Here is a 19882-nt window from a genome sequence, read left to right as displayed (position 1 = left end):
TTGCACATTCTTTAACTTTTTTCCTAACTAGAAAGAAAAGACATGGAGCTACAGCACAGAATCTTTGATTTATGAGGACTCTGTAAAACTCAAATTTTATAGGCTGTTATATTTTTAATTGTATGTCCATTTCCCCATGTTTTTGTCTGAATAGGTTTAATAAAAAGCCAAAGAGAGGAATACAGTATCTACAGGAGCAGGGAATGCTTGGCACTACAACAGAGGACCTGGCACAATTCTTGCACCAAGAGGAACGCCTCTGCTCTGTAAGATTACATGCAGCACATTTATACCCTTGCCCCTGTACCTTCGGCCCTGCCCCTGGTATCTGTGTGCCCCTGCTCTGGAGTTCATATCTTAGAGAAATGAACATGCAAGGCACCTCACGGACACACCTAATGCTACAGCTACCTGCTGTTTACTTGCTGTCCCAGGCTTCTCAGTAAAGTACTGTGTTATAGTAGAGTGCTGGAGGGTTCCCCATCAATGGAATGTGCATTTTGTCTGTCCCTGGAGGCTGGAGGGAAACAGAGCAGTGTCAGTTGCTGGCAGTCCCTTGCCAGCTAGGCAGGATCGTGTGCTGCAGTGGCAAAGCATTCTCTGCTGCGTGTGCGCCTGGCCACAGTTCAGCTTTCCTTGGCACTGCAGTAATGCAGATCTTGCCTTTGGCAGCGAGGGAGGCAGGAATATGCAGACTGAGGGGGCATATCTGGGAGCCCTGTCCCTCCCTCAGCTGCTCTGCCCACGTGGCGGCGTGGCAGCTTTACAGAGCTGACAGCTGTGCAACTCTTGGCACAAAAACCCTCTTGCAGAGCTGGCACTTGGATTGCACAGTAATAACTGTCTCTTGTGTTTTTTAGACTCAAGTAGGGGAATTTCTTGGGGAAAGCAGCAAGTTTAACAAGGAAGTGATGTATGCCTATGTAGACCAGCTTGATTTCTGTGGAAAAGACTTTGTCTCTGCTCTGCGTATATTTCTGGAAGGTTTTCGTCTGCCAGGTGAAGCCCAGAAGATTGATAGATTAATGGAGAAGTTTGCTGCTAGATATATTGAATGCAACCAACGGTAATTCAAACCCTTTCTATCAGATCAGTGCCCAAAGAACATTCCCTGGCTGTACTGTTGTGTGGCCCTTAGGGGCAGGGGATTGATTAAGCCCATACCAGGCCAGGAACTTTTGCAGGCTTGTGTGAGGAGAAGATCTTGCTGCTGATATTGGATAGGAAGGATACTGATGCTGTCATTTCTTTAAATCCCAAGTACTTGCTAAAAGGAATTACTGGAAAAGGAAAGCCCTAAGTACATTAAAATCCAACAGCTAACAGAGACAATTTTAGACGAATGTAGATCAGTCAAGTATAAAAAACTGTATTAAGCAGTAGAAATGGCTAGAATTAACAAAAATCATGACAAAAACAACTAATAGCATGTTACAGTGCTTTTGCTTGCCTGTTAGATGTGGAACAAAATGTGTATGTGTTATTTGATACCAAATAGGCAAAGTTGCTATTGTTCCTAGTGCAATCAAGTGAAGTTTAGTCAGGCTTAATTAGTTCCCTTTCCTTAGTCTAGTTGGTGTGTCAGTGGGTTGGTTTTATATCAATCTTTATGAAACTCTGTGAGTAAAAAATAAGCTGTTATTTAACCTTTTTAAGATTATACATTACTGTTCTTTGGGTAATCGGTAGGGAATGTACTTGAAAATCTCAGTCTAGTTTTCAATATTGCAAAGATGATGCACTTCCCCATCCTTTTTATTTGTGTTTTAAACTGCTTGGGGTTTGATGCATTTCTAATGGTTAGCTTCAGGCTTTGTTGGCTCTTTGGTTGAGTCCATAGCACTTCTGGGTATTTTTCTTGCATATGGAACTAGAGCTAATGGATTGAGGAATTGGGAGTCTATAAACCTGTTTTGTTTTTTCCTCCCTCAGGCAAACACTATTTGCTAGTGCAGACACTGCCTATGTTTTGGCATACTCCATTATAATGCTGACTACAGACTTGCACAGTCCACAGGTAAAAATTTAAAAAATCCAGACTTACAGGAGTACAAAGGTCCCTGGAACTTGCATTCAAAATCTGATACCCAACTTATTCCTTCTTACAGGTAAAAAATAAAATGACAAAGGAGCAATACATTAAAATGAATCGAGGAATCAATGACAGTAAAGACCTGCCAGAAGAGTATTTATCCACAATCTATGAAGAAATAGAAGGAAAGAAAATTGCGATGAAAGAGACAAAAGAATATGCAATTACAACCAAGTGTAGTAAACCAAGTAAGAAGGAACTAGAAACTGGGAAGACCACAGTGCTCTTGAACTGTGGCAGGAACTAAGGGATGGCACAGTGGTGTGCAAAGTCCCTGTGAAAATGCCTTGGGACAATACATAAAGTACATTTGGAATGGTTGATAGAGGTATATGGAATGAAACCAGCTCAGTTGCAATTTAACACTGCCTTCCCTGGTGGGAAGAGCTGTGTAGGTGCCTCTGGCACCACTGCAGAGCAGCACTAGAACCAGATTTCTTGGGGTTTTTAAAGATGAGTGTGAGGAATAACTCGAGAGGGAAATTACTTTGAAATTACCTTTTTTTTGTGTGCTAGACTATGAGTGAGGGCTTGATTTGGGCTGGTTTTTTGTTTTCCTCCATAGCTCAGTGGCTGGGAGGTGTCATAGTCCTTGTGATAGTGTTTGAAAACCAGAGAGATTGGAGAGTTTGTCATAATCTTTAGTCATCTCTCCTTATACGGATCAAATGAGGGCTTCTTTGTGTAGCATGCAGTAGAAACCAGTATCCCCAGCTGTACCCTACTTTTACTCAGAATAGCTGGTACTAATTTAATTCAAATTTTGTGAATTCATATTTGTGAATTCTGAATCTTCAGCATAGTGGTTTTCCCAGTATTTTTAAGCTGTTTGCAGGTTTTCTCAATCAAAATAGGAACAAAATTAATTTACTTGAAAATGGAAGTTGCACCCTGTAGTATAACGGTAAAGAAGCACTAAATTATTAATTTATTTATCATGGTGATGAGTGCTTGTTTTGTTTTGGGGATGTGAGCTTAAGAAGACATAGGGTTTTCCATCCACTTTTACAGGCAGAATGACTTAATAGAGTATGCACCTCTGACTTGGAGCAATTAGATAATAGCATGTATTATATAGTAAAGGGCTGAAATAGTTATTTTGCACAGAATAAAGTCCTAAGTTTGGGTGTGGTTTTTAGTGCTGGATTTCCTTGCTTGCAGCCTGGGGCAGCCTCCTGACTTCTAAGATTTTGCAAGATTTCTGTGTTTAGATTTTATTTGCAAAACCTTTATTTAACATTTTGTGATGCTCAGTGTGAAGAGAAGGAATATGCTCTTGTAAGAAAAGCAAGCAATGTCTATGTGTGGTGTTCCCCTTAGGTGTAGCTAATGAGAAGCAGCGGAGGTTGTTGTACAACTTGGAAATGGAGCAAATGGCAAAGACAGCCAAAGCCCTCATGGAGGCAGTGAGCCATGCAAAGGCACCTTTCACCAGTGCCACTCACCTGGATCATGTCAGACCCATGTTCAAAGTGAGTGTCAGGTTCTCACTGTGTCTTTGTGGTGAAGAGTTTAAAGCATGGGAAAAAAAGTGGAAAATTACTTTGAAAAGTTTGCTAATGAAACACATGGACTCTATGGATATATTTGGCTTCAGTAACCAGTGTTTTGGGCTAAAGCTGTAAGAGACCTCTGAATTTAGTTTCTTCCTCTGTTTAGCTTGTCTGGACTCCACTGCTGGCAGCTTACAGTGTTGGCTTGCAGAATTGTGATGACCCAGAAGTTGCGTCGCTATGTTTGGAAGGAATACGCTGTGCCATCAGAATAGCCTGTATCTTTGGAATGCAGGTTGGTGCCAGCCTTAGCCTGGGACTCGCTGAGGGCCATGTGGGCTCTGGGAGGCAGGTGAAGAATTACAAACAGCTTATACATAGAAGATGAAGTGTCTCATCTGCTTCCTTGAAATGGGAAAAGGTTTTGATGTAATCAAGCATTTCTTCAACTCTGCTTTTCTTGCTGAATCTTCTATTAAGAGCGTTTGCTGACTGGCATCCTACTCTTGTTCAGCTGGAAAGTGCTCTGACAGTGCCAGCTATCCATAGAAGAAAAAATTTGTAGGCAAGTTGCTTTCTCTGGTTCTTTGGGGACTTGATTTTTGTGCTTGTTTCTCTCTCTTGTAGCTTGAACGAGACGCTTATGTACAGGCCCTTGCTCGTTTTTCCTTGTTGACTGCCAGTTCCAGCATTACAGAAATGAAACAGAAGAACATTGATACCATTAAGACACTCATTACAGTTGCTCACACAGATGGCAACTATCTTGGCAATTCTTGGCATGAGGTAAATCTTTATTAGTTTAAATAGTGAACATGGTGTCATATTTTTTCTTCTACTATCAGCTCTCAGAACATACTCAAAAATGTGAAGAAAGTACATTATATTGTTAAGTTTTTATGTTTTTTTTCTAATATGTAGATAAAAATAATGCACTGCATTTTTTTTGAAGACCCTGTGGAAACTGTGACAATATTGTAATTTTTATGGCTGCATTTGATATAGGATTTAAATTATATAAAAAAATCTCATTTGGCTTCTGAAAATTTCTCATATAAACTATTGTATTCTTATTCATGGAAACAAAAATATTCTAGTTTACAGGTCCAGACTTGTCTTGCAATGTTTGGCAACATTTTCTTAAAGCCTATTTTCCAGGAGCAATTTTATCAGCTCTGAATCTGTGCTAAATGCTAAAAGGAGCATTTCTGCTGCATTATGTTCTCTGGCTCTAGTCTTGGGCTACATGATATGAGCCAAAATGTGCTAGAGCTGACAGATGCCTCAGACCTGGCTCACAGCACACTCTCCTGAGTGCTTGTGCCAGCCAGGGGATGTGGCTGTGGGAGAGGGAGAAGGAGACAAGCACAGCTTTGGCATTTAAACGCTCTAGGTTGGAATGTTGTTACTCAAGTGGTGATAGCTGCAATGTTTCAGTCTTTTCATCTCTAGGACAATGGAGTCTCTAGAAGATCAGCTCCAGTTCATTTATAGTCTTGAATGTTGATGGTGTAAAAATAATGAAAAGGTATCCTTTAGTAGTTAGAGATAGAAATATTAAATACAAATATATGTTAAGAATAAAAATATGGTGGTGTGCAGAAATACAATGCTAAATTTCTTTTGGTTTCAGATCTTGAAATGTATTAGCCAGCTGGAACTGGCACAGCTCATAGGAACTGGCGTGAAAACGCGGTATTTGTCTGGCTCTGGGCGTGAGAGGGAAGGCAGCATTAAGAGCTATGCCTCTGCAGGAGAAGAGTTTATGAGCCTGGGATTAGGTAAGATTATTAATCCTGAACTTGACAAAGATGCACATACAAGTGGAGTAAGGATGTTAAAGAATCCTCAGTGTTATAGCATACTTAAATATATTTACTTGCTTCCACAGGAAGCTGTATTGGATTAATGAAACTGTGTATTCCAATATGTGTTTATAATTACCAAATCTGTTGTAACTTTAGAATTGGGTTAAGCTATTTAAAAACTACTCCACATTTATTTGTTGGAATATGTTGTTATCAAAACTGTTTTGCTGTATGAACTCATGGTTTTGTTAAAAGTATTAATTAATAGGAAAAAAAAGCCATTTATTTTTAGGAATTAATAGATGTTTCAATTGGTTTTCCAAAGGAACTTCTTATCTTTACATGTTGGGCTTTCTGTTCCAGTTTGTATTGTTTCTGCAGTGTGTACAAGAAACAAATCATAGATTTTTGTCTTAAATTAGAGGGACAAGGCAAGTTGCATTAATCTTTGTAAAACCACTAAGGAAACAAATTAATTTTTTAAAACTTTGGAATGGATGCTATAATGATGATTACAATGAATACAGAACTGTGTTCAGCATTAACTATTTGTAGCTGACTTAAAGTTCATCTTTTAAAATAGTATTTTATCTGTTCCAATTTTATTAACAATATCATATCACCTTAATCTAATAAATATGATGTTTAGCTGTGTAATAATCTGGCAAAGGCACTATCTGCTCCATATAAATTACATGGTAGCTGGAAGCAGTAGTCACTTCTCTCTGTCTACTTGCTTGATGTTGGAGTTAACATAGTCATTATTTCCTAATGGCAAATACTGTTTTTTAATGAATTTTTGGCAGGGAACCTCGTTGGGAGTGGGGCTGACAAACGGCACATGGCGAGCATCCAGGAGTCTGTGGGGGAGACCAGCTCGCAGAGTGTGGTGGTAGCAGTAGACAGGTACTGACAGTGTTACCTCTGCACTCTTACCTAAATCATCATCTTTGTCATCTGCCCTTCTGAAATGTTGTCTAAAGACGTGCTTCTCTCCTAAACTATGTGTTGGAATGGGAGTTCTTAGTAACCACTGGTGCAATGGTGCAAGTCTGCACAATCATATATTCAGACTTGCAGTGTTTATTCTAACCATGAGCATGTCTCTTACTACATCAAAGTCCAGGACATTTGGGAATGTTCTCTGCTTTATTAGTGTTCTATGTGGACCACTATCAGCAGTCTGAACTCCTCTCAAGATCAAACAGCTGAAGGGCAAGAAGGGACAAGAGTGCATCCATAGTCTTTCTCCTGTCTGTTTTGACAGCCACAGCTGACCATATTCTTAGAGGATATAAAGATCAAAGGTGGCTGATAACCAGTAAAGTCTTGTAGCAAAGCTTTCTGTCTGTTTATTGTCCCCATGAAATTTAACACGCTGTCACCCAAATGAGTGTTCCAGTATAACTTGGCCTGGGTAAACTTGTGAGCCTGTGCCTGTTGCTGCAGTGGGATAGGAGCATGGTAGACTGTGACTGTGGCAGGAAAGAGGATGCTTAGACTAAGGAAAGATGCATGTACTGCTGCCAAGGAGCAAGAATACAAGAGGTGCAGAGTTCATGGCATGGAGGAGTGTGACATACGTCCAGATGTGCTGACCTTTTGCTGCAGCTCTGAGCTGTAACCAATTCTTGCGGATGTGCAGCTGAAACTCCAACTCCTGTATTTGTTGTAGGATATTCACGGGCTCCACGAGGCTGGACGGGAATGCCATAGGTAGGTATGGGGGGCTCCAGGGCCCCTGGCACAGGAGCAGCCTGGCTCACAGCAGGCCTCTCCCCTGCAGTCGACTTTGTGCGGTGGCTGTGTGCTGTGTCCATGGACGAGCTGGCGTCCCCGCACCACCCGCGCATGTTCAGCCTGCAGAAGATCGTGGAGATCTCCTATTATAACATGAACCGCATCAGGCTGCAGTGGTCGAGGATTTGGCATGTGATTGGAGATCACTTCAATAAGGTACTCTTTAAACTTATGTTACACAATATGCATAAATAGTGAGACTTCTTTAATCAGCTTTCTGTGGTTTTAGTGGCTTGAATTCTGATATTCAAAAAAATTCTATTCGAGGCACCTAAAAGAAGCACCTACTTAAAAATCTAAAGTGTACAAATATAAATTTTTATAGGAATGATCTTTATATAATCTTCATTATATCATTTGGTATTTTTGTAATTTTTCTTTGTCTTTTCCTTCAGATAAAATGCCAAGTTAGTTTTCCTCTGAAATGTACACAAGTGAACAACAGTTGTTTTCCTTGGGAAATTGAATCATGTTAGGATGAGATTTTTAACCAAAGATTCAATTTATTTTATTGTGCTGTGTTTTAATTTTAGCATCTAGCTGGCTATTACAATTTTGCTTGATGCATTCAAAATCCATGGGTCTGTTTAGATGGATGAAATGACAGAAAGCCCCCTTCAACAAGAAGCCCTTCTTTCCCAAGCATCAGAATACTAGAATGTGCTAGCAGTGTTTAGTGGGCTGAGATGGAACTTGAGTGACGAATTTGTTACTCATATAAATGACACATTAATTGATAAGTGTTTGAAAATATGCTTTTCTTCTAGGTTGGGTGTAACCCTAATGAAGATGTTGCCATCTTTGCTGTAGACTCATTAAGGCAGCTGTCAATGAAATTTCTTGAGAAGGGAGAGTTAGCCAACTTCCGCTTCCAGAAAGACTTCCTAAGGCCTTTTGAGCATATTATGAAGAAAAACAGGTGTGAGGCACTGCAATTTCTGCTTTAGCTTTAGTCCCACTTAAGGATGTCACTTGGTATGGGTCGTGGTCATGTACAGGGAAGTGGGGGAGTTACTTTGTGCCAGTGTAAAGTAGTCTTGCATTCCTTTCTCTTTTTTTTTTTTTAAGATCTCCGACTATTCGAGACATGGTGATCCGCTGTATTGCCCAGATGGTGAACTCTCAAGCCGGTAACATTCGTTCTGGCTGGAAAAATATCTTTGCTGTCTTTCATCAGGCAGCATCAGACCACGATGGGAATATCGTAGAGCTGGCCTTTCAGACTACAGCACACATAGTTAGTAAGTAATGCTTGACAGATGCATGCACCCAAATTGGCCTGTCTGCTGTGAGTTGGCTTCAAAAGGCTCATCTGAATAAGGCTTTTGCATTTCCAGGCAAATAAACACACAACCTTGCAGCCACACTGTTTAAACTCTGCAGCTGAGTCCTACCCTTTAAGTCTCCAGAATGCTATGGACAGGACAAACTAGATACAGCTATTCTGCTGTAGAACTTAGGAATGTGGTTGGTGAGGTGGCACAGGGAAGAATGCAGGAGAGGGCAAAGAACCATATTTAATGTAGAAGATCTGGCTCTTTTGTGTCTGTCTGTTCCATAGCAGTATGCCATGGGTGACGTGCCTAGATTGATGCAGTTTATGTATGGATTTTAATAGCAGTAATTTTTAAAAAGTGTATTTGTTTGTTCTTCACAGCAAATATTTTTCAGCAGCATTTTCCAGCAGCAATTGACTCATTTCAAGATGCAGTAAAATGCCTCTCTGAGTTTGCCTGTAATGTTGCCTTCCCGGACACCAGCATGGAAGCCATCAGGCTTATTCGCTATTGTGCAAAATATGTCTCAGAAAGACCGCAGGTATATTTGAATTTGTACCCCTGCTGCATTTTCATACTCTCTTCATCTGTTAAATGGAGATCAATTACTAAGAAAGAGCTTTCATACTCAAACTTCAATTGCAAGTGTTTGTTTTCAAAGCTTATTTGAATTAAGGAGAAATTTTGGTATTATGTAAGCAATAAACTAGGGCTGGTTAAGTAATGTTAAGTCTTGTAAGTCCAAATGGGAAATAACTGAATTAAATAGTCTTTGGGGTTTTTTTGTTTTGTTTTGTGGGGGGGGTTTTTTGTTTGGTGTTTTTTTTGTTTGTTTGTTTGTTTTGTTCTTGTGGTGTTAAGATGACTTGGAAAGCAGTGCTTCCTGTTCTGTCACCCTAGTTATGTCTAGTGCAGTTGGTTACAAATGTGTATTCTTCTCCATCAGTGTGTTGAGTGAATACTGAATGTAACAGTCACCAGCTGAGGAGAGCCTGGAGTTACATTGCAGTTGCATGTCCCCAGTGCACACCGCATTCAGCGTACCAGAGACTTGTAGAACTGGTTTCTGCCAATTTTAGGTTTCCTTTTTACGTGTATTGATTTAACACTTGTCTGTCACTGTTAAAGTAGCTTTCTAAGAAGACCAAACCTCAGCAACTTGTAAGGCCTTTACCTGGACTGAAGGAAAAACAGATTGAAGTATTTATTTCCATATATAATTTTCTAGTATTTTTGCAAATAATTACATCTCAGAGCTATACTTACATTTTGCAGAATTGGAGTGTTACAGTACGAACTAAGCTAACTTTCCAAGTTTCTCTGTACCACTGGTAGTATCTAAATTTGTTACATATAAAGATTTTTAAGATAATTTTTTCTTTAAATCTTTTTTCCTACTGATCTTCAAGGTATTAAGAGAATACACAAGTGATGACATGAATGTGGCTCCTGGAGACAGAGTGTGGGTCAGAGGATGGTTTCCTATTTTGTTTGAACTTTCTTGTATCATCAATCGTTGCAAGTTAGATGTTCGTACAAGGTAATAAAACTTCTCTTTTTTCCTTTTTTCTTTTAATTCATGCAGTGAAGATATCACAGGAACACATTTTAATATCTGTTCCTATGCTTGTTTGGGTTTGTTTATAGAGGCTTAACAGTGATGTTTGAAATCATGAAGAGTTACGGGCATACCTTTGAAAAGCACTGGTGGCAAGACCTGTTTAGAATTGTGTTTCGGATTTTTGATAATATGAAACTCCCTGAGCAACAAACAGAGGTAAAACCAACAAAAAAACCCCCCAAAAAGCAAGCATTCCCTAGAGCTGTCTTTTTAAGAACTTGCACATCTGAGTCAGCAGTTTCTATTGACATCAGATATGGCCACCCCATACTGCCCCAGACTTAACTAAACACATTCTGTATTCCTTCAAATTCTGTGGCATGAATGGAACTTGCCACAGTCCAGTGACCTGTGTGTGTGTCCATCTGATTGTTTTCAAGAAGAATGTTCTCCCTCTGTTATGAACATGTACAGTTTTCTGACCAGTGTTCATGTGGCCAGCTGAGTGCTTCTGATAAGACATCTGTGGTCATGAGGCTTTAGTTCTGAGTTCTCCTCTCCTCAGAGCTGTGTCTCTTGTTGACCAGCCATATAAGCCAAGTGTTGTAATCATGGAAGAATCCCCATAAAACCAAAGACTTTTCATTTTCTGTCCCAGAAATCAGAGTGGATGACCACGACGTGCAACCACGCCCTTTATGCCATCTGTGATGTGTTCACACAGTTCTATGAAGCTTTGCACGAGATCCTTCTTCCTGACATACTTGCACAGTTACACTGGTGTGTAAAACAAGGTACCTTATCTACCTGTGTCTTTTGATTAAATGTAGTTTTAAATGGTCATTACTTAAGAAGGGGAAGGTTAACTGAATTTTGGAAGAATAAAAGTTCCCATTAGGACAATCTATGTTGCAGTAGATAGATGCAGTATCTTGAATATTTGAGCATCAATCTTTTTATTGAGTTAGGCAACTTTTTTGTTACTGTGTTCATAAGGGGCTCATGGTGTTGCTGTGACACTCCAAAAGCTTTTGGAGGATGGGTCAATCTTCTGAACCTTCTGCCAACAAGCTTTTGTAGTTTGACTGCAGCGATACGTTACCTCCTTTATTTACACATATAGATACATGCATGCATTCTGATTTTTTTCTTTTTTATTATTTGCTGGCACCTGCTTCTTCCTCCTTCTCCCAACCAACGAGTACTTCTAAATGCAGCTTTGTAAAGAACACGTTTTCTTTCTGGCTCCAAGTCTTACACATGAAATCCTGCATCTTACTACCATGGAATATCGGGGGACGATCTTGCAGTAAATCATAAGTTTCTGATTGCTGCTTTTCCTTCCTTTTTCTCACTCTCTGCTTCCCTTTTGCTTCTGCCCTGTCTTTTGTCTTCCCTAGTTGTATTTCCATCTCATGAAGGCTATTTTGAAAGTCTTTTTTATATTCAGTAAGTTCTTCAGCTTCATATTGTTATAACATATTGTATAGGTAGGTTTTGAGCCAAGAGACTGTGCATTTCACAGTATTGGTAAAAAATTTTAATGGAGCAGTAATAGGGAATACTTAATTTTTCCTTGATACTGTACAAGTTGATAAATATGGAACATTTCTTTTACAGATAATGAGCAGTTGGCACGATCAGGTACAAACTGCCTGGAAAACCTGGTAATACTCAATGGACAGAAATTCAGCCCTGAAGTCTGGGGCCAGACATGCAACTGTATGCTAGAAATCTTCAAAACAACTATTCCTCATGTGTAAGTTCATAAGTTTAATTCTTATCTCGATACCCAATTCTAAAGCAACAATATTTACCTTTTTTTGGGTTTTTTTCTGTTTTGTTTGATTTTTGTTTGACGTTTTTTGTTGTTTTGTTTCTTTAACTCTTTGAAGCTTGCTGACATGGAAGCCTGTAGGAATGGAGGAAGATTCATCTGAAAAACACTTGGTAAGAGTTAACTCAGGGTGATAAACTGACTTGAAGAGTTTTGTGTTAGGTTAGCTTTTGAAATATTTGTTGTAGTCAATATACTTGTCAAGGAATTGATAGTAGATTGTGTTTAGTGTTACTGTAAAAATGATATGAACAATGGATGCAGAAAGCCTTTGAATCTAGGATTAGAGAAGTCCTCTGAAAAGTGATAGCTGGTTGGAAGTTAGTGTTTTGGATTGCTGGAATTGCTCTGCACTCTCTTCTAGGATTTGGACCTAGATCACCAGTCTTTAAGCAGCATGGATAAAAATGCTTCTGAAAGAGGACAAAGCCAATATTCAAATCCAACAGATGAGAGCTGGAAAGGTGGTCCTTATACAAGTAAGGAAAACATCCAAGCTTTTTCAATGCACCTTTATAGCCAGACTCAATTCACTTCTGTAGCTCTCTACAGAAAGTTTTGGGGCAGGGGAATAAGTCTTTGCCATTTGTGTTTATGTCTTGCAGTGAGATTTTCTCTTTAGAAGATAATTCACAGAATTACTAAATATCAAATTATTAAGGGGAATGTCATATTTTGCTAGCTTGCTGTAAGTGAATCATCATTAATTGCTTCTGAAACTTCTGTTGCTCCATTTCATTAGACCAGAAACTATTTGCTGGCCTCCTGATCAAGTGTGTGGTACAGCTGGAGTTGATACAGACCATTGACAACATAGTGTTCTATCCAGCAACAAGCAAGAAGGAAGATGCTGAGCACATGGCTGCAGCTCAGGTACCATCAGACTTACTTGTAACCTTGTGGTGACAGTAAAGTACAAACTATGGAACACTCTGACATGTTCACAAAATAGTGTCTTCTCCTGACTTTTATCATTACCCTGAATGCGTGTGTAAACTACTTTAAGTTGTGATTTTTTTATCTGCCTCCAGTGTTGCCTGGTGCCCTGCCTGTTGTAGTATTCTATTACCTTACTTTTTATTATCAGTGTAATAGATTATAGTTGTTTTATCATGAATACATACTATCAAAAGTGGTTTTTGTTTGTTTGGGGGAAAGCATTCTTTTCTGCTCATTAGACTGAGTGTCTTCATTTAGCCACAGCTGAAGCTCTGCTCAGTCTCTCAGTCTCTGGATATTTGCACTGGAAGTGTTGCAGAAGTTGAACTTCAGCAAGGTCAATGGTCAAGATTTCATTCATTGCTGGCTTCAGAGATGTCCCTGTCCCTGAAAGTTCTGATTCTGGGTAGTAGCTCTGTTAATAAAGCTGTAAGCTGGAAGTTCTGGCTAGTGCGTTCAGGTAGTGTTTTGGGGATGGTATAGTTAAATTCCTACTGAAATGAGCTAAAAATAGTGACCAATTTAATTAAATTTGACATGAGCCAAAGCTGAGGAATTTCTGCACTAGGCAAGATTTAAACCCACACTGTTCTTGTTGTTCATTTTGATGTTTTTAGAATTTAACAGAGCTACCCAGTCAGCTTGTAGAGAAGAGGAAATGTTCTGTACTGTATTGCTGTGACTGCAATGTTTCAATAAGAGAGTTGTTCCCTCACTCTTGAGTCTTATTTTCTTATTAGTTACCAGGATAGATCATAACTTCTCTCTTCTTAAGTACCCCACTAAGAAGAATACAGCTCTGATCTTTGACAGGACCACCCTGCTGTGTTGTGCTGCACTAATACTGCATTGCACCTATAAATGAATTAGAGTTACTGGAGTTTACAGCAACTCTCTCTCTCTCTGTCCCTCTCCCCCTGCTCTTTAGCGAGACACATTGGATGCAGTTATCCACATTGACACAGAAGACCAAGGAATGTATAAATATATGTCTTCACATCACCTTTTTAAGTTACTGGATTGTCTGCAAGAGTCTCACTCATTTTCAAAAGCCTTTAATTCAAATTATGAGCAACGAACTGTGTTATGGAGAGCAGGTGAGGTTTTTATTTTTATTTGATAAAAATGCTGAACTACACTTCTAACTTTAAGTATCATGACACAACAATGTGCCATTGCAATCACCTCTAGAGTTTATTGGACAGTTGCATGCATTTATTGCTTGACTCCTTCCTGATGACTTGAATAATTCTGTTTGCTAAATTATCTGCTTTTTTTGGTTAAAGTAGAGCTTCACAGCTGGTACTGCTGTAGTTAAGTATCTTTATAAATAAATCAGAACTCAATCAAAATCAAGGAGGAGGAAATACTGTCTGGACAAGGAATCATTACTGGTCACAGTAGTGCAGATATTATTGATAAAATTTATTTTTGGCTAGTAATACCAGCTTTGGATGATCCCTCTTGTCCTGTGTGGGACTGATTTCTAGGGTTCAAGGGTAAATCAAAACCCAATCTCCTAAAACAAGAGACCAGCAGCCTGGCATGCTGCCTGAGGATCCTGTTCCGGATGTACGTGGACGAGAGCCGGCGGGAGGCCTGGGACGCGGTCCAGCGGCGGCTGCTCAGGTGGGACAGCCCAGCCCTGCCCGGGGGGACAGCCCAGCCCTGCCCGGGGGGACAGCCCAGCCCTGCCCGGGGGGACAGCCCAGCCCTGCCCGGGGGGACAGCCCAGCCCTGCCCGGGGGGACAGCCCAGCCCTGCCGGGGGCACAGCCCAGCCCTGCTGGGGACAGCCCAGCCCTGCCCGGGGGGACAGCCCAGCCCTGCCCGGGGGGACAGCCCAGCCCTGCTGGGGACAGCCCAGCCCTGCCCGGGGGGACAGCCCAGCCCTGCCGGGGGCACAGCCCAGCCCAGCCCTGCTGGGGACAGCCCAGCCCTGCTGGGGACAGCCCAGCCCAGCCCTGCTGGGGACAGCCCAGCCCAGCCCTGCTGGGGACAGCCCAGCCCTGCCCGGGGGGACAGCCCAGCCCTGCTGGGGACAGCCCAGCCCAGCCCTGCCGGGGGCACAGCCCAGCCCTGCCCTGCTGGGGACAGCCCAGCCCTGCCCGGGGGGACAGCCCAGCCCTGCCCTGCTGGGGACAGCCCAGCCCAGCCCTGCTGGGGACAGCCCAGCCCAGCCCTGCTGGGGACAGCCCAGCCCTGCCCGGGGGGACAGCCCAGCCCTGCCCTGCTGGGGACAGCCCAGCCCTGCCCTATCCGGGGGCACAGCCCAGCCCAGCCCAGCCCTGCCCGGGGGGACAGCCCAGCCCTGCCCGGGGGGACAGCCCAGCCCTGCCCTGCTGGGGACAGCTCAGCCCTGCCCGGGGAGATCTTTTTTAAACCAGTCAAAATTTGGAGGGAGAGCTCTCTCGTGGTGCTGTTGCCTAAGCTGTCCCAATGTCAGGGTCAGGAAATAATGTTTGCAGGTTGAAAGTGACAATGCTTCAATTACAAAATGTTTATCTGGCAGATTAATTTTCCTTTTCCTTCCCTGTCACCAAGTATTTCCATTCAGTTACATGAAAAGTATTTCATTTCAGTCATCTGGAACAATTCCTGTACCAGAAAAAGCAAATTTGTGTAGTTAAAGTTGTTGCATGTGATTGAAAACTTTCCCATGGAAGTGCATCTTGCTTGAAAACAAAGTACACTGAGAGGACAAACAGATCATGTAATCTAAAACTTTATAAGGGTTTTCTTTATGGTTTGTGTGAACTGTGCCATCTCTGCAGTGTGTGCAGTGAAGCCCTGGCGTATTTTATTACTGTCAACTCGGAAAGCCACAGAGAAGCCTGGACCAATCTCCTGCTGTTGCTTTTAACAAAAACACTAAAAATCAGTGATGATAAGGTAAGAAGGGGCTGGAAGTCATGTTTGCTTTTGGGTATGTTTTTCATTCCTGCTTCAACCTGAGTTCAGTCTTTATTTCCATCCAGATTGGAGGTGGGCTGTTCCTCATAGTGAGTGCTCTCCTTGCAATGCAGCAGTGGCAGCTCCACTGTCTGCAGGCATTCTGCATTGTGGAAATGAGGCTGCATCCATGCAATTCCCAGTGGTGTGGGAATGTGGATAGAATTACTGAACATTGTGCTTTTTCATATAAAAGCACAATGAGTGTGCAGTAAGGGAGAGGCTTATGCTGTATTACAGCCACACAGGAATGGTAAGGGTGAATTTCACGCCTGTAAAATTGGAATTCCAGTTTCCTTGGCCACCTTTGCAAGAATAATTTTCACGATCTTGGCCCTTTAGAGGAAAACCAAATATTCATGTTGCTACAAATAGGCTCTGGCACTCCCTCTGGGCTGAGAAGTCACAAAACCCTGACTCTGTTCAGGGGGTAACACCAGAGCATGCCCTGCGTGCGCTGCTGCCGCAAACAACACGGATCTCAGTGCCCTTGGGCCTTCGGGAGGGCTTGGGTGAGACCTGGTGTTCTAACAAGTTGCTGTAGCCATGAATGTGTCAACGTGTTTTATTTTGCTCTAGCAGTCGAGAATGACGTCCTGTTTCTGTGTCTTGGCTAGTTCAGGGCACACGCTTCCACCTATTACCCGTACCTGTGTGAGATCATGCAGTTCGACCTGATCCCCGAGCTGCGGGCGGTGCTGCGCAAGTTCTTCCTGCGCATCGGGCTGGTGTTCAACATCTGCATCACGGGCGAGCAGGCGCGCGCAGCTGGCACCAGCCTGCCTTCCTGGTAGCTCCCAGTGAGGCTCTTACACCAGCCTGTACGGAAAGCTGTGTCCAGAGATGGATTGAAGTGGATGGGAAAAAATGGGACCCTGCTGTATCACCACAGGAGCAAGTTATTCTTACCACAAAGGCATTTGGGAACGAGGAAAATAATCCTGTTCTGTCCATCCTACAGAAGTGTTAGCAGTTTAATTTAAATTATTGCTTACAGAGTCAATACAGTAGGTGTGCGGTCTCTTTGTTTCAATGCTAATCATTTGTATGATCCAGTATGTCTCTTCTAGTCCTTTATGCACTGCTCAGTCTTTCATCCCAGCTAGAGCTGATAAATCAGCTGGGTATCTCCACAGCCATTATGCCCCTTGGAACTAATGACTGTATTTGTGTAGCCTTGTGATGTTGCCAAGTGTTCATAATAAACTTGACTGTGGTGGCCAGTGACCACCCGAGATCCCTCTGGGTTTTCCTTTGTGTCCTGGACCAGGCCAGGCAGGGCACTGGGCTCTTGAAGTGGACAGCCTGGAGGATATTCGGAGAAGGTTTTCCTCCTGTTTAGCAAATGACTTAATTTTTTTTTTTTAATATCAGTACTGCATCTTCTGAGACTTATTTTTAGTTTTAGGGGAGATTTTACATCAGGAGCACCAATAGCATCTACTCCTTTAGCTTATTAGGCTTGAGTTAAAGGCAATTTAAGAAAATGAAAAGGAATGCCTTTTCCTTTCATATATTGGCAGATCATAGAGCATACACAGGAACATCAAAAACAAGGCTCAGAAGAAATAAACCTACCTTTTTGACCCTTGAATATAATTTAGCAGTAATGGTGATTGATTAGCAAAAAGTCCAATCCTTAACACAACTTTGCCTCCTTTTACTGCAGATCTGCAAGTTCTGATTTGTCATTTTGTGCAAATGAGTTTTGTTCTCAACTCTTAGTTCCTAGTGGCATCTAAAAAACCCGGAATTTCCAAAAAACTGCTCTAGCAAAATTAAACAAGTTCATTCACATGCTCTAAGGTAACAACGCAATTCTGTGCTTTGAAGGCTTTCTGAGAAACAAAATGTGACATGACACCACAGCTTTGTTTGTCCAAGAGAATTTTCTTCCCTTGAAATGCATCACGTTTCTGTGACAATGTTTTTATGACAGGATGCTGTCTTGACCTTTGAAATAATTTTAAATTTCAGGTTTCAAAACTTTTCTAAACCAGGAAAGTATGGCAGGATGAGAGGTTCCACTTCCTAAAATAATGCAAAGTAGTATTAACTGCTGTGCTATCCAGAGTAGCAAACTCAAAATATTAACAGTATTGAAAGAAAAAAACAAACCAACAAAGAGCAACAACAGCCTATCTACTTGAGTGGAACTAAGTGTATAACATTACTTTGTTTTTTGAGTTGAGTTTCCTGGTAGGATGGCCTCAGGTGAGGTTGTCTTTGGATATGCTGCTCTGAGCTGCTGGGAATGTGCTGTCTTTGGAGGTTTTTTTGTTTGTTTGTTTGTTTGTTTTTGGTTGTTGTTGTATTTGGTTGCTTGGTTTGTTTTTTGTGATCTTTTTCCCAAAGGGTTTTTATGGTGCTCCTCAACACATCAGTTTGTCCTGTGTAAGCATTGTTTGGGAAAGGTTTTACAGTCAGTAGTAGTGACAAAGCTTTCACAATTTATTTTCACTTTTTATTTTTAACCAAAGAAGAGTGGTAGTTGTGGTTCTTTGACTTTTAAATGCCCATTAGGTTAAATCTATACACTGTTATTTAGTAGAAGGGAGTGAATGTCTATATATGAAAATAGGAGAAGACTGAAAAATAAGGAATGCTGGTATTTAACTTGCTGCATTTGAAATATCCTTTTGTGTTGCATCTCGTGTAGCTGCTCATTCCCTGGGAATGTCACTGCATTGGGTACTGCAGAAAATGAAGTATTTATTTTAATTCTATTTAAATCTGTAATAATATGCTATTCCTTTTCTTCTGGTTGTAGGTAGTCCTAAGAAAAATATTTGAACCATTATTTTTCAGATTTGGAATGTGTCACTGCCTCATGGAATGTGTTCCCTCATGTCCCATCAGACACACCTGGCCCAGCTGCATGTGTCACAGGTTTGAAAGCCCTACAGTCATGTCTTGAAAAAAGTCTCAATTTTGAGGTCTTAAATGACTTCACAGTTGCTTCATGGGCTTTCTTTAGTGTAAGGAGCAGCATTTGTAGTCTCTCTCTGCACATAGGATAAGGATATTTAATCCATGCTTCCTTTCAGCCTTTGGTCTGAGACTGTTCTTCTCCTTAGAGAAAAGCTTTTGTTGTATTTATACCAGTTACAGACTGCTGAAGTTGGGTATGTGATATATCCAACCATCCCAGGGCCTGCAGAGCATGAAGGAGAAGGGGCCTGGGATGCAATTGCATTGTCAGAGCCCAACCCTGTCCCATTCCTGCAGGCCCTGTCCCCAGCACAGCAATAATCAAATAATCAGGGGGTGCTCAGCTTCCTCCACAGCACTCGTGGGTTTTCCTCAGAGAGTCAGGAAGGGCCAAACCCACCTCCATCCCAGCACAGCTCAGCCCTCACAGCTGGCTCTGTGGAGAGCAGGACTGTGCAGTCACCCCTTGGATGGGCTGTGCGACAGAGGGACGTGCAGCTCACCCACCTGCAATGGCAGAAATCCTGCAGACTCCATGGCTTTGTTGTTATTTGAGTCATTTCAGGCCTCGCGAGGGAAGGGAGGAGGAGAGGATGCTAATGAGGAAAACCCTAAACCCTCCCTTTTGTGGTGATTAAAAACTCCCTTCATGTTGCCTCTGTTGTGTCTTACCGTCCAGAAAAAGGTTGTTTTTACAGCAGTTTGTTATCCATGTCTGGTACCTCACATTCTAAACTGCAAACAGAACAATCTAAACCGATGTCCACTACTACAACCAACACCCCCTCAGGTTTTAGCTCAGTCTTAATATTCAGGAAAAAAATTAAAAATAGTAGCTCTGTCAAAAGTGCATCTCCCTTTAATCTGTGACTTCAGTTTGTTCAGCACCTTTGTTTAAAACGTATATTTTCACATATTTAAAATGCCTGAGTTTTAATATCTCTGTATTAAGTGCATTTACTATCAATAATTTAAAGACTATTCCTTGCCCATGGATGTATAGAGTTCTGGGAGAATACCAAAATTATATAATATGAAAAACTATGTAAAGTTTTCTACATGAAAATACAATGTACAATAGTTATAATACTCCATGCTTTAATCAAGTGATAAATCAATAAAGTTTTACGAAGTGTTCCTTTTTTGTTCCAAGCGCTTCCTTAAGCGGCTCAGAGGCTTCGGCGCCACTCGGG

General features: G+C 41.5%; 1 protein-coding gene across 4 annotated transcripts in view; it reads left to right on the top strand.

The window, feature by feature from the left end:
- ARFGEF2 (ARF guanine nucleotide exchange factor 2) overlaps positions 1-19827 on the top strand; it is a 34206-nt gene extending 14379 nt beyond the window's left edge. For 3 of the 4 annotated variants that reach the window (XM_071446901.1, XM_071446899.1, XM_071446898.1), the window contains 25 exons: positions 155-266; positions 861-1066; positions 1933-2017; positions 2109-2280; positions 3413-3564; positions 3752-3880; positions 4213-4371; positions 5219-5366; positions 6200-6299; positions 7069-7109; positions 7180-7349; positions 7961-8112; positions 8262-8434; positions 8851-9011; positions 9880-10010; positions 10118-10247; positions 10690-10825; positions 11652-11790; positions 11927-11981; positions 12233-12347; positions 12611-12741; positions 13736-13904; positions 14298-14436; positions 15581-15698; positions 16376-19827. In XM_071446901.1, the coding sequence (XP_071303002.1) occupies positions 155-266; positions 861-1066; positions 1933-2017; positions 2109-2280; positions 3413-3564; positions 3752-3880; positions 4213-4371; positions 5219-5366; positions 6200-6299; positions 7069-7109; positions 7180-7349; positions 7961-8112; positions 8262-8434; positions 8851-9011; positions 9880-10010; positions 10118-10247; positions 10690-10825; positions 11652-11790; positions 11927-11981; positions 12233-12347; positions 12611-12741; positions 13736-13904; positions 14298-14436; positions 15581-15698; positions 16376-16552 (3400 nt within the window). In that variant the 3' untranslated portion in view covers positions 16553-19827. Of the gene's footprint in view, positions 1-154; positions 267-860; positions 1067-1932; positions 2018-2108; positions 2281-3412; positions 3565-3751; positions 3881-4212; positions 4372-5218; positions 5367-6199; positions 6300-7068; positions 7110-7179; positions 7350-7960; positions 8113-8261; positions 8435-8850; positions 9012-9879; positions 10011-10117; positions 10248-10689; positions 10826-11651; positions 11791-11926; positions 11982-12232; positions 12348-12610; positions 12742-13735; positions 13905-14297; positions 14437-15580; positions 15699-16340 lie in introns of all 4 variants that reach the window. The other variant, XM_071446900.1, reaches the window with a different exon arrangement.
- The last annotated feature ends 55 nt before the right edge of the window (positions 19828-19882 follow it).

The sequence above is a fragment of the Agelaius tricolor genome, unplaced genomic scaffold (assembly GCF_023055355.1).
Source record: "Agelaius tricolor isolate 1412-34295 unplaced genomic scaffold, bAgeTri1.0.p SCAF_23, whole genome shotgun sequence".
NCBI classification, from domain to species: domain Eukaryota; kingdom Metazoa; phylum Chordata; class Aves; order Passeriformes; family Icteridae; genus Agelaius; species Agelaius tricolor.
This window is presented reverse-complemented; position numbering and strand designations above follow the sequence as displayed.